General features: G+C 49.9%; 3 protein-coding genes across 3 annotated transcripts; all 3 read left to right on the forward strand.

Annotated features, from left to right (window-relative positions):
* Nucleotides 1–7,808: 7,808 nt before the first annotated feature.
* On the forward strand, nt 7,809–9,604 carry AFUA_2G13950 (uncharacterized protein; the record flags this gene model as incomplete). The annotated part of the gene is made up of 3 exons (XM_750635.1): nt 7,809–8,062; nt 8,454–8,997; nt 9,341–9,604. The coding sequence occupies 3 exons, from the start codon at nt 7,809–7,811 to the stop codon at nt 9,602–9,604; spliced, it is 1,062 nt and encodes a 353-aa protein (XP_755728.1).
* A 1,354-nt stretch (nt 9,605–10,958) lies between these two features.
* On the forward strand, nt 10,959–12,520 carry AFUA_2G13960 (tafazzin; the record flags this gene model as incomplete). Its single annotated transcript, XM_750636.1, has 4 exons — nt 10,959–11,281; nt 11,364–11,474; nt 11,537–12,335; nt 12,452–12,520. The coding sequence occupies 4 exons, from the start codon at nt 10,959–10,961 to the stop codon at nt 12,518–12,520; spliced, it is 1,302 nt and encodes a 433-aa protein (XP_755729.1).
* Nucleotides 12,521–12,603: 83 nt separating this feature from the next.
* AFUA_2G13970 (uncharacterized protein) lies at nt 12,604–14,361 on the forward strand (the record flags this gene model as incomplete). The annotated part of the gene is made up of 1 exon (XM_750637.1): nt 12,604–14,361. The coding sequence occupies one exon, from the start codon at nt 12,604–12,606 to the stop codon at nt 14,359–14,361; it is 1,758 nt and encodes a 585-aa protein (XP_755730.1).
* Nucleotides 14,362–14,480: the final 119 nt, after the last annotated feature.

Here is a 14,480-nt window from a genome sequence, read left to right on the forward strand (position 1 = left end):
CGGTGTTATATCAATATTTTCCGCCGTCATGGCCTGGAGCTTAGATATCTGCAAATCCGCTAGAACTAGTCAGTCGGTGGTCAAGATGAATATGCGGCGTTGTTCAAGGCCTCTGACGCAAATCCAAGGACAATACGTACTTGGGCGTTGCACGGCTTCTGCTCCTGCTTGGACATGAATGACCCCGGAGTCGACATACTCCTTTATGGTTACTCCGCTATGTGAGGCAGCACCGAGGATCACTCGAATTCGGTATCGACCTGGCTGCGCAATGCTCAGCGGGCTGAACTTGGCAAATCCGCTCGTCGTGTTCCCGTTTCGACTGCGCACGCTGGACGTTAGTGTCCCCGCCAGTCCGGTGGCCGCAGCCGTTCCCGTCTCGCTCCTGAGCGATGCGTGCGCAACCATGTGCTGGACTGCTGGGTTCACTAGGTTACCCACGGGTCTGACTGCCACAATTACTGGCAGGGTAAATGGCGTCCCCGGACGAACAGCAGCCGGGGGCTCAATCTCGAATGTGATGCCGAACTCCCGACTGGAGCTTCCTCGGGAACTTCCACCTTTGCTCTGAACCATTTTGGCAAGCCTCCCCTGTTGGAGATCGGTATGGCCTTTGTTATGGTACTGGAAAGAGCAATTCGATGGACTCAGCTCGAGCCCAACTTCAACAAATGCAAGTAACCTATATCTTTAGCCTGAAATGATATGTCAACAATAGAAGGAATTCAACATAGCACAAGCAAGGGGATTGACCAGACAATTGATAGAGACAATGGATCTTGAATCAGCAAACAAAAGGTAGGATAATACTGGCTCCCGAGGGTGGTTCATATATGTTGAGTACCAGCCTCATATAGTGTGAACCCTACCACAAAGGGCATCATAACATATTTCCAATTTGGAGGACAGTGCTGAATGCTATCTTAGCAGGTTTGCCACCGTGGACAAGGGGAAAAAAAGCTAATCTCAATAGCTCCCTTGAAATGCAAGATTAGCGAGATTGTGGATCTGCGTGGGATTACAGTTATGTGCTGACGCCAGATAAGGGCCCACAAGCTTGTCCCAGTGTTTACTGGATTCTGGGTGCGGATGAATCGAACCCATAAGCATGAAACAAAAAATACATCCTTCCTGCAATGTGGGCATTTTGGGAAAGTGGAACCCCCATCTGGACCTTTCTCCTCTCCTGTTCCTCTAATCGTCTTCTCATTCGTTATATTATTCTCTTGAACAGGTGGTATTGTGCCTCTTTCCATATTTGTTTTTCTTGGCCTTGTGCTGGCACCATCTCCTCATGCGAACGCCACTCTAACGCAGTATTGAACAACACGGATATAGTTTCCACAGCGCTAAAGCAACTGAGAATTCCCGAAATCGGGCAGAGAAATGGTGATAAGGTCGAGATGATGTCAGATCCGCTTTGGGGAGAGCCAATTGAATTGTGAAGCACAAGTTGCAAACCCTTGCGCATCATGCGAGATCTTTAACGCATTCCACGGGGTATCTCGGACGCTGGCCTTTACATCCGTATTCGCAAACAGTACACCATTGTATCAGTGGACGTGTGGGGGAGGAGGTAGCTCATGCTTCACTCTTTGGACTTGAACATGGATGGTCCATGAAGTTCTCTTGCTTTCTTGTGTGGCCCAGAGAGATACTCAATGCTGAAAAGAGACGACTGATGAGACAAGGCTGCATCCATCACGCATTCTCGGAAGGATCATGCTTGTAGTGAGCGAGTCAACATGTAGTGGCAATCGCAGTGTTTCTACGAAACCAAGACATTGGACATCCCGCCAAACAATGTACAGCGTGACGAAGAAATTTTCTGTAGATAGACTTTCTTCTCTATCCAATGGAGTTCAAAACCTGGAGGAACAGACAACCGGGCTAGAACAAAGTACGTCCTAGTTCCGCAGTGGTACGCAAAGCTTTCCGTTCTTGTATCACAGAACGGTCAGAAGGGATTGTGAACCACGAAAGTTGTTTACCTGATCAGAATATTGCACCAATTGAACGCGATCCCTGTAACCTGGATGGGGAAGCAATCTCCGTAATCATAGATGGATCACAATATGTGGGTAACTAGGACAATTTTGGTCAGTGTTGGGCCAGCGACTTCGCCACACCTCCTTCCGGTTTAGTCCTGGCCACAAGCCACAGTCCCCACTATAGCCTCAGCCAGACTTCTCTAGCGGGTTTTCCTCTGCTTTTGTTTTTGTTGCATATCTGCTTTCCATGGTCATCACCTTGCTGGTTCGTGCTATTGGATGCAGGTTGTCTTTTCCAAGCTCCCACATACTAAACTGCTACCTGTTTCCAACGTCGATCATTCCATACTTGCTTCTTATGAACCTAAACTGTCAAGAACTGCACTCCTTTCTACATGATTCCATCCCAGGATCCCTGAGCTTCCACGAGGTCACCAGTTGTTCCGACCAATCATTGACTACTGACCATCATATTGACAATATGGTCTAGAATGGCCATTATCTGCTTGATGAACTGCTATTACCGTAGTGGTTCCCGGCAGCCTGCAGCGGACTAGCGGAGTAAAATCCAGGGTTCAGGCTTCTCCTGCTGCGCGGTGTGCAGGGACACGATTTTAAGGTATTGCTCGTGCACAATTGAGTCAAATCTCCATGACAGGAACAGGAGCAAAGGAAGGCTCATTGATGGACACTCGACGCAGTATGAAAAGTTTTGTTAGATCTGCATTGTCCCTCTGCCAAGTTGTGGGGCATCCTCGTATTTGCTTTTTTTTCCAATGCACCGTGCAATGTTCGATGCCATTGAGCACTCCTTACCATCCATTTTGCATACAACCAATAGTTCTTTGCGGATCGCCGATTCTGCATGATAACACACAAGCCACCTGTGGCTGGAGTGGATCATGAACGGTCAAGTTGTGGCGGTGAAACCGAGGAATCCAGGATGCTGACAAGCCTTTTCCCAGGAGGAGACATTGGTTCGGTCTCGCCTGAAGCTCTGGGCCTCATTCTACTGCTTTGTCCAGATCTATGGACTAATAGTGTGGTTGCTAGGCCAGCATAATGACTCGTTGATGTCGTGTGATTACGCTTTGACTCTCATACTGGGCTTTCAACAGGATATTCTCGCAAACGTCATCTGTCTCATGAATACATTTTCCTAAGCTTGGCCTCTCTGTGCCTTTGCGTCCTATTCCTCGTCTGCAATGCTGAGTTCGCAAGATCCTTCGGGCTGGGACTATTCACCCATGGGTTCTTGGATCTTGAGACTCGCTTCAGCTTGTTCACCGCCTTATTCATTGACTTTAGCGTATGGAAGTTCTACCTGGGAAGATACAATGATACCTGGTACGCGCTACCGCAATGCTCGAATGAATGTGGAGAAGGTGCTCGAAGATCTCGTACCGAAAGCGCAACTCGATCCTCGGAGCTGAGACCGAATGTCCCCGGTTCTTCTGAATGAGGTTACATACCGACAAAGGATCTTCTCGTTTTAGCAAATGTATCGATATAACACACATGGAAAGTCTCGAAGATTGCAATATTGTCCGGTGGACTGCAAGGCATACCACAGCCCCAACTGGAACGCACATTTCTTTGCGTAACCGAGTGAACCACATGCTTCTTCGCCAGGCCAGATTTGGCCCCAGAAACACAGTGTTAAGCTGCGCCTTTGCAGTCAGTCACAGAAGAAGTTTTTATCAACCAGAAAGTACCACTACTGAGCTATGTACGTTGCAAGGCTGGCAGCACTACTCCCGGTTGAAGTGATCGATTGCCCCGACGAATGGGATGGTCTAGGAGGGCACGAGATCGTCGCCCAGTTGAACCGTGCGCTATAACTCAGACTCGTGTTTGTGTCATGACTCGTAAAACCAGTCTCAAGACAACAAAGTACCTTAATCCATCTCATCCTGTAAGAGGGACTCCAGCACTGGGCAAGGCTGCTTATGCAACCCGTCCCGAATAGGGACAAAGTTTACAGACCACCAAAAGGGGGCGACTTATTTCCAGAGGACCGCGCTTGACTAGTGAAGTGGACCAGTAGCCAATAGAGTACCAACGTTACACAAAAAGCAAGGAAGCTATGATCTTGGCACAAGCCCTATGTTATCCCGAATGAGAGTATTGCCATACCCTACCAGAACACAAACCGCACTTAAGCAGATAGGCAACGCTTGAGCTCTCGCATGTGCAAATGCTTACCTGACGGCCTTCAGTTCCACCATCAAAGACGGCTTCTACCAGATGATATACGATGTCTGATCACCCCAGTCGCGGCAGCCTTCATAGAGGGTCATGTCAAAGTTCCAGAGCAGCTTTGCAACGATGAGGCGCATTTCAGCATAAGCGAGACTGTATCGAGGGACCAAAAGCCCTTGTCAATAATGAGTAGATGCAGCAGAAAGTGCAGCAATATACTTCTTGCCTAGCAAATTTCGAAGTCCAAAGGAGAAGGGTTGTGAAGCCTCTCTGTGATCCGTTTCAAACCTAGGATACCGGTTTTCCAGCCAACGCTCAGGAATAAAAGATTCGGGCTCGACGAAATTGGATTTCGCCCGAGAAGCCAAGAAGGGTACTACAGATACAGAGATCTATTGAAACAGTTAGCGGAAGGGACGTGCCAAATGATATTCTAGTCTTTGCCTACACCTTCCGGGACATATTGTCCATCAATGGAAGCGGCCCCCCATCGGGACCTTTCTTGGAAGATATCCTGGCACAGGAGGATATAATCGTAAGCTTTCTTCGAGCACAGCGTGCGAGTACGGGAGTCTTGCCACTGAAAGGAAAGTGATATCCTCTTGTTTCTGAAAAGCCCCTCTGATTTCCTGGACGAGCTTGTTGTACTTTTCAGGGTGTTTCAGGACATAGAAAGGGCAGCCGGACAGCAAGGTAGCGGTTGTCTCACTCCCAGCAAGAATCAAAACACCTGCATTCTCTTCTATCTCCTGCCGCGTCATGCCTCGTTCGTCATTGTGTCTGAGAAAGTCCGGTCTGGTAGCCTGCAGGTCAAGCCGATGACCGACTTTGTCCTTACTCATGCGCCAGTGCTCATTTCTCATTTCCGCGGCCTTTTTTGGAGTAATCTTGTAGCCAGTGATTCTAGTAACGGATAAAGATGAATAAGTCTCAGGTCGATGCTCATTTTCACACTTTGGTATACCATCACCACCCAGGGTTGGTAGCGATTGTCCCGGAGGCAATTTAACAACTCCCCGAAGGCCATATCGCCAAAAATATCAAAGGTGGTGTAATTGTACCACTTCATCATATCGACCGTGCTTCGCGCAGCTGCGCATTCAGCACGTAGTTTCTCGACGAGAAGATCGACGTAATGCAGTACGAGCGACTCCTGTTCTCTCAACGTTTTTCTCGGAGATTGCATGCGACAATCGGCGCCGCTGCCTGGCGTGATCGGCGTCACCAGCTGTAAGTATATGCCCACCGTTCGGGCTGGGGTTATAGAACTCGGGATCCTTGATGAACGAATTGACACCGTGTTTGCGGTGACCGTAGATATCTTTCCAAGCGCCGGGGCTTCGGTAAGGTACACCAGAGTGGAGGCGAAATGCGCACAACATCACCATACTGGTCATGCAGTTCCTTTAGCTTGGCATGTATTTCCCCTGAGAATGTCCACCAGATGTAGCATATATTCGAGCATGCCACGAGCTTGGGGCCAGGAGATTTCCTTAGCGGCTGTAGGTAGATAACTAGATATTGTAGATAACCTGCCCAAGCAGAACTGCCACCAGCTATTCTACTCGTGGCCTGCTCAGCAGGACGCTGTCCAGTCAGGCAGTTTGTGGTTAGGTGCACTCACCAGGGATAACACGATAGATACTGGACTCATGCTTTCCTACTCTATATTTTAGGTATGTTAGGAGCTTGCATCGTCTGGATTCTGATCTACGATGGGCACTGGCTTAAATAACTAGCCACGAACGAATGCATCGAGGTAGCATCACCGAGGCCCAGCTCCAGCAGTAGTGCTTCAATTTGTTCACTTGTTACGTCCAACCCTTGTGTGAGACATTGCTAGAGCTAGACTAGGTGCTTGACAGCTTGATAGAACAAAACTTGTTGTCCGATGGGATGTCACAGTAGGGTACCATTATGGCATAACCGTCTAATGTCACAGGATAATCCTCTCCACTTATGCACGATGTCATCCGTGACTCGTGAGTTCGGTCGCTTTCCTAGCACAGCTATAGCGGTCAGCTACAGGCAGTGGAGGCGAAACGAGTGCACAATTTCATGCTTAGGGCCAAAGACATGGTGTTATCCCTGGTCAAATCCGACGGAGATCAACAGATGGTCATCCATACACTAGACTAAGGTTTAGTAACGCTCTGAAGACGCATAGATAAGAATTTTTGCATAGATATCGAATAGATACCCTCTATATGAATCAGGTTAACACAAAAGAGCAAGCAATCTAAAGAGTTCAAACCCGATTCCGATATCTATATAAGTATATAGGTATGTATTGAACGGTGGTCTCAAGGCACAATAGAGATTATGGTAACCAGAATATGCACTACCTTTCCTACTCTGCTGGAGATGGGAGCCTAGGCACCTTTTGGCTGAGTGGTTTGATGGTTGACAGGTCACTACTACTTCACGTGCTGGTATGACCCTGGCATCACCTACAAGACCCTAGCGATGACCTCCTTTCCATCTAATATAATCGCTTCGAGTCTCTAGACGCATGGCAATCGACGAATTGGATGTAGTGGACCTACCGAGACTACCCCAGCACAGCTAGCTTGCCACGATGATCCTTCCAACACGTTTCCGTCTTGGACTCCTGATTGATGGCTTGAGGAGGATGAATACCAGGGAACGGCCGCCTCACCGACGGGAAGGGTCATATAAAAGCACCACTGAGAGTGACCAGAATGCCTTAGATCTCAGAAGAAATACCAGTACAAATGCTGCATGTATACCCGCCATGTCAGATGAGAATGCACCTCTAGCAGGGGACCGGAAACGGATGCAATGCCATACATGGCACCGCATAGGTCATGAGATCATGAAACCTACCGTCGATCCTAGACCAGCGATACCACATCCGATGTTCAGGGCATTACTTTCAAAAGCACATTGTTCGTTTCCTGAGCGCAATTGCATTGGCGTGAACCTGGTGTATGCAAACACAAAACTCATTCTGGCTTAACTGACGGTCTGTTCACTCTGAATCGCAGATGACGCGTTTGATATCACCAAGCAGTGTGAGTGTAAATCATGTAGGAAAAACCACCCTGGTATTTCACTTGAGCTGGGACCCAGGAGAGTCGATCTGTTGCAGTCCTCGAATTGGAAAGGAGAGAAGGAAAAACACCTTCCTTCCATTCTGGGCCTCAACTGGTCTCTGCGCCATCGCTCACGTGTCGTGACGTTGACTTCGACCACTGAGCTATCTCATGCAATATGGATGACTTCGAATCTATGAACAGTATTGTTATCACGATGAACATCTGGCCGACGCTCGGTTATCTCTCAGATGGCGCCTGTCCTTCACGCACGACACTATCAATCCTTTTCTGTTTCTCACTCTTTCAAAAGCGCTTACGCACAACCAATACGGGTCAGTAGATACATTAGTTTGAGGGTACTCATCCAATTGTTTGTGGGAACTATTTGCATTTTCGTCCTCGCGGTTCTATTCTGGAAAATTGGGCAATTCTTTCGATTTCTCACGCGGGACCGAGTCATCAGGCAAGGGAAGACGGTTAACACTCGCTACGCAAGGACCTGGTATGGCTGGGTACCATTGCAACGACATGAGTTCCACAAGAGGCTTTTCCAAAAATGTGCCCAAAGATTGCATCACTGGACGGCGTGGAGATCATCCAAGGCCGACTTTCGCTGGGTCTGGTGGGATCCTGGCCAAAAAGAGCTGAAAGAGTACAAGGCAAGGCGACGATTCCTCAGATGGGTGCCAAAATGCTTCAGAAGCTACGAATTCACGACGGCGGATGCCATCTGGAACCCTGGTCCTTCAGCTGGGCGGTATCCGGCGCCTGGTGGAAATACAGCAGGACATTCCTGCACAGAAAGGCAAAGTGATTCAACTCAGAACCTGCGAATGGCTTTGCTCAAATCATCAGAACGACGAATTTCTCATATTGTATCATCGAGCCAGATGTCAATGTCCAACCGTTCTCAACTATCGCTGATTGCATCAAGACAACTGGATAAAAGACTGGAGGGAAATTCCACGACTGACACGAGCCAACTCCGAGATCTCCGTATACTCTATAACCATGCTGGAATACCCTTGCCATGGAATCATTCAATATACGTACGCAAATGCAACCGTATGTTCCTGCTATTCCCGAAGCGCAATATGGTGATGCGACAAAATCTCTCCATGCCATGTCTTTTAAGTACAGAACCCGGTCACTCAAGACTCGTCGATCGCTCAGAAGGATTTTATGCTGGTAAGAATTTCAGACATGGGGAAGTTGGTTCTCATTCGGCTCAAAAGAGACCTCGTGCTCTTGCGTACCAGATGTGGTCGGCTCGCATGGAACTTCAAACGTCAAAATGCATCCGTTACAACCAGAGCCCGCTTCTCGGTCCTCCAGGGAGCCCCGAATCTGGACTTATTGGCAGTTTCTCGTCTGAACACGCCGCGTTGTTGGACTTTATCCCAAGGACCTTTGGAAGATGTATCGCCGATCCATCCGACGCAGCCAGTCGCGCGGGATGCATGAAACAACACGTTGATCACGACAAAGGCGACATGTCGCAGGAAAGCGCACAAGATTTCGAAGCTGAACACAGACGCTATAAGCCACAACTTCGCATCGATAATAGTTCATGTCGAAGTGCAGAAGTCAGAGATTCGGGGCTTCAGGCTGCGCCTCCTGGAGCCGTTCAGAGCTCTCCACGCTCAGATAGTGCAGAGAGACCACGGAGCTCGGACAAAACCAACAAGACCAAGAAGCTGCGGAAGAGACATCAATCAACAGCTAGGCACGTGGCACATGGAGAGGTACATTTACGAAGTCTAAGCACCTGGGAGGCGAGGCTAGCGCACGACCTGGATCGAAGATTGGAATGGCTCTTCCACCAGCTTAGTCCTGGTCGTAGGCCTTTTCACTTTGCTTTGCTTGCCAATCACTGGCTAAATAGAGAGACATGGGTTGTACTCGATCCAATTTCACGGGTCCCCATTCAAGCAAGACGTCTTTGGGGAGATCCACGATTTAATTCCCCATACCCAATACCTCGCTGGGGACCGAGACCCAAATATCCCGAGAGCCCTTGCAAAACAGCCAACAGACCTCATTTGAATTCCTGGAGGGTCGCTGTCAATCGCAATCGACGGGCATCAGGACTTCAAGACATCGTCAAGGGCCTCGCGTTACTTGAAGATTCCGCAGATGAACCACCGGATGGGAAAGTCGATCCAGCAAGCTGGATTCTTCGAAGGCCCCCGCAAGGTTTTGCGAGGTCAATCACGCAGCAAGATAAGTACTTCGAAGGAGGAGCAGGTTGGCAAGAGACCCTCGGTGACTGGCAAAGGGTGCGCCGTGGTTATCGAATACGTAAAGCAATCTATGAAGGAAGAACCAATCGAAGCCGGACGAAGGAGATAGCGGTTGGACTTCCTCGTTACTTCCAGGCCATCACAAATGAACCTTGAACACTCCAAAAACTGCCGCCGCGTAAGATGTACCAGCCACCGGGCGCTCTCCAGGGGTAGCATCAAATACAGCAAAATTCGGAGAGGCTGATGGAGCGGTCTGTCGTCCATAGGCCAGATAGGTATCATATTGACCCCGTTTAGAGAATTTCCATTCGTTTCACAGAGTGTTCTAAGTAGGTCCCGATTTATTTATTTGTTCTATACTTATGGCCAAGATATCATCTTGGTGAGAAACGAAATCCGTATGTGCGTGAAATGTGCTCTCAAATTTGTATGAATGCATAGTAAGCCGAGATGAAAACCCATCGCAGTCATTGTGTAATTTCCCAATAGCCGAGAACTCCGATTTGCTTTCCTGTATCCTTTGTAGCTGAACCTCGACCTCCATTAGAGGAACTAGCCGCTAGGGGTTGTGGTGTATTGTACAGACATTTTCAGCGGATTGTATGGACGGTTCTGAAGAGTATCATGCGTCGAACTAGAGAACTTAGAAACCGGGAGGGTTCAAGCGCTGGCTGACTCTTGTCCACTTGGGCAGTTCTTAAAGAAAATTGTCAGCATCCTCATACATCCGCCTTGAGAACATGTTAGTGACAATGTCGAGACAAACGTACTGTGAATACCCTTCCGATAAGTCTTTTCCTTCTTATCGAACAGCGTGTATTTGTCCTTGGGCAACATTTCTTCCTCCCGAGGCATTTCCGCATACCACCGATCAATGGCTTTTGTGCTCTGGCCGTTTCGTCGCAAGGCGGCGCTCAGGGTGTCGACTACCCGGTCAACGGCGCGTAGACGCTTCCGTTGCCGTGCTTTTTGATGCCGTGAAAGACGCCATGGGATCTTCCTGTTCGTTCGCTCACATTAGTCGTGTGCTTGATGGCAGTGAAAAAAGGACAAGAGGGGAAGAGCCACTGTAGAGGCTCCATCGGAGGCTTGGGGCGTACCAGAGAAGACCCGAGAGGAGCGGTGACGAGGCCTTGAACATCTTGACGGAATCCTGTCAAGTTGTTCGCTCAAAGTGCTGCAAGAATTGCGCTGTCGTTGTCGGTGATGTGTAGACTCGGGGCGAAAATACTGTATTCTGGAGGTTCGGAGGTGCTGGGTGGTCCGTGCTCGCCTCCGACGTCCGCCGCAAAGCCAAAGCCAATGAAGGCGTCTCTTGCTTTCACACGGCGCATCTCTACCTGGGGAATTTATGTAGGCCTTCCTCCCCTCATTGCTCTTCAATCTTTCTTTGGCCCTCGTTGGCATCATCAAGTGCGGCAGTCTTTGTCCATGGATTCTTCTCGGTAGAGCTGTATACCATGTCCCGTTCTACGGATCGCAGCGCGACGGGTGATTGCCCTTCTCTTCCTTGGAGAGCACTTTCGGCCACAACGATCTTCGGAGTCGCTGCGTTATGCCGTTCGTTCTTGTACATGTGTAGTCGTCCGGAAATCAATGGCTTGGAGTCCTTTCTGGAATTACTTGAATCTCGACAGGATGTGTCGCGAAGGACGAGGGGTTTGCTCACAGGTATCGATCCTCTTTACTCGACAGAATTTCCCTGTTTCTGTCTGATTGCTTGGCGGACATCAATCGCTGACATGGGATTGATTCGACAGTATCGAACCATATTAGCGTGTACGTACGTACGATGCGCCTTGAAGTTTGAGGCGACCCTCATCTGCGACCTCAACGAAGCTTACCATCGTCGCTGACTCGAGCAGTATGGATGATCCGATCATGTGGGGAGCGATCCCGTTACGGTGGAATTTTGGACTTTCCTCGTCCAACAAAAGATGGGGCTTTGGCAGCCATGATATCTGTTATCAAAGCCGGTAAGATGAAACAACACACTATCTGGTCAGGGTGTTGCGGCTAACCAGCTGGACCTGAGTAGACCTCTAGCTCTCTTCTTCACGATGGGCCAAGTCCTTCCCACACATCGACTAGCACATTCGCCCCATGGCGGTTTGGCGCAGCCAGCCGTGACCCAGGCTATCCGGTTATTGTCGAAGGGGCCATTCCCTCCAGATCCACACCTCCCGCCTCCTGAAAGACAGCACTGGAGCCTAGAGAACATCTGCGTCGATCCATTCTCGGATCTCCCTACGGCGTACACTACTACTGGAATAGACTCACATCTGGCGCCGTCTGCCTACGCCTGCAACTCTTACTCCTGGGTCCACATCTTTCCCGAGGGAAAAATACACCAGGCTCCGAACAAAACGATGCGTTATTTCAAGTGGGGCGTCGCTCGATTAATACTGGAAGCAAACGAGTGTCCTGACATTGTCCCAATCTGGCTAGAGGGATTTGACCAGGTCATGCACGAAAGCCGTGGTTTTCCTCGATTTCTTCCCCGAGTAGGGAAGGACATTAGCATCACATTTGGAAAGAAGGTAGATTCCGAGGCTGTCTTTGGCGACATGAGAAGAAGATGGCGTGAGATCAAGGCAAAGGCCGAGGTGGCGTCACCGGAGTCTCGCAACCTTCCCCTCGGGGTGCTCAGCGATGAACTGCTGCACGACGAAGAGGCGATCGAACTGCGAAAGGAGGTTACCCAGAAGGTCCGGGATCTTGTCCTGGAGGTAAGGCGGACTAGAGGCCTCTCCGATGAAGACCCCAAACACGGTCTCGCTGAGACATGGATTGAAGAAGGCCCGCAACGAGAGGGCAAAATGAAAGATGAGTCATGGGTAAGGGACATATGAGCCAGGCTCGCCTACTCTTTGTTACTCAGGTACATATGTAAGATTACGAATAGTCCGTGTACATAAAAATTGAGGATATAGAACGTTGTTGAGTTGCTTAGTCGTTCCAGAGTCGAGTTCAGCCCTGTTCTCTTCTCCAACTGAGGAGGGGCGGAATCATTCGCGGGTAAAAACAAAACCCTCCCAGCTTCTCCAACGCCGCTCCGTTCAACACCCCACCTGCTTCTCTTTCCTCATTGTTATCATAGTCTCTATGCCCAAAAAGCATCACAAACACTCCTTCGTGAAGCCTGTTAGTCCAGCTCATCATACTTTACTCCCGTCCGGCCCTCGTAACCAAAATGAACGGTTTCACGCTTCGCAGCCCTCGTCCTCAAGCACATCGACACCATCTGTCAACGACCTGATCAACCATCTTCGTCGCACGCAGGTTTCCCGGTCGCCTGAAGATGGCGCCGGCAGCCCAACCCGGGTTGTAGCTCCTCGGTCGGTCCATCCGTCCCTACGGAACTTGCTAGAGCTCCCTGAAACCCCACCACCTCGTCCCCGCCCGGAAGCACGCCGCGTCGGAGTCACTGGACGACTGCTGAGGAGGACTCCCGGACCGCCGCCTCCCCAGAGCTGGCTCTTGGGGAGTCATGATAAGGATACATCGGATGAAGACTTGAACTCCACAAATGCTGCGCGAGTAGAGAGGATTATATACCGGTTGGATCGGCTGCCGGGGACGACGTTCCCGCGCAAGTCGGACTTGTTGCACATGGTTCTGAAGTCCATGGCATCGCAATGGGCATGGCATATTGAATACGATGGGCAATTTCTGGCTGTGCTGCCCAGTCACGTTAAGATTTTGCTGCTGAGCTATATTGCTATTTATGCGGGAGACCAACCTCTGAAAGGGCTGATGCATGGGCTGAAGCCTCTGTTTGAGAAATTCAGTACCGATGACCATGAGAGTGGTGATGCTGGAGATCTAACCGAAGATGGCGACTCAGAGATCTTGCGTCTGGATTTGAGCAGTGCGTTGGGGCGCTGGATGACTATAAAGCAGCTCTCACATGAACTTTTAGTCTCGAACAAGTCAGGAGCAAATCTTGTGCAAGGCAAGGCTAAGGAGCCCGTTCCGTCATCATGGGAAGAGATCGATGACGAAGAAGTTGATACGGCGGATGAAAGTCCTAATATGCCGATCCCCAAGGCATTAAGCCAGGGCCTTCGCTTTCAAAATCTTCGCTTCCTCTCCTTAGCGCACCCCAAACCCGCGGCTGCGAACTGGAACGCCCTTGTTGACCTTCTATCGCGTCTATCAACAATTACTCATCTTTCTTTGGCGCACTGGCCGTTACCAACAGTTACCCCGAACGCTATGAGCGCGCGCATCAGGCATCCCGCCCAACGATCTCTCACCTTCGCTTACGGCGGTACAGACTCTTACTCTGGAATGGAGAACAACTGGGCCGAAGCAGCTGGCATTTTGCGCAGACTGTCGCGCGTAACATATTGCCTGAAGTGGCTGGATCTCGAAGGCTGCGGCGACTGGATCCCCGCGTTGACTTGGGAAGGCGTTAGCCCGGACGGCGAGGCGCTACCCTCAGGTCCCGAATGGAACGGATCTTGGAGGGATATCGAGTATATCCGTTTAGGACCTGGGTGGCTCCCTCATGTTGACGACAGTGAGCTTGCTGTACCGCAAAGTGGCGCAGCCGAGCGACTGCCATCATCTCCATCGCGATCTCTTGCTTCGTCCATCCATGCGCCATCTCCTGCTCCGTCCGAGACTCCGGACCTTCCATGGGATGTTGAAGTCGAACGCATCAAATACAGGCGAGCGAAGGAGTTGGAGAACTACCGGGAGACTCTGCGTTCTGCGAAAGCGGTGCAGAGAAGTATTCTGCAGCTTCGGCATAGCGGACGAGGAAAGTGGGTGCATTGTTCTTTTGGCTTGGAGGGATTGAATACCGGCATCCTTAAGAAATTACTTGGGGCAGATTATCGGAATTTTGTTCCATGATCTGCACCCCGTTGCAGTGATATCGATTACAGTACATATACTGGAGCGTTCCATGAGGATCAAATCATACATTAGACCGACGACTTTTGGCGGCAACTTGCATGAAACTTACGTCAATA

Source organism: Aspergillus fumigatus, chromosome 2, assembly GCF_000002655.1.
Source record: "Aspergillus fumigatus Af293 chromosome 2, whole genome shotgun sequence".
Lineage (NCBI taxonomy): Eukaryota > Fungi > Ascomycota > Eurotiomycetes > Eurotiales > Aspergillaceae > Aspergillus > Aspergillus fumigatus.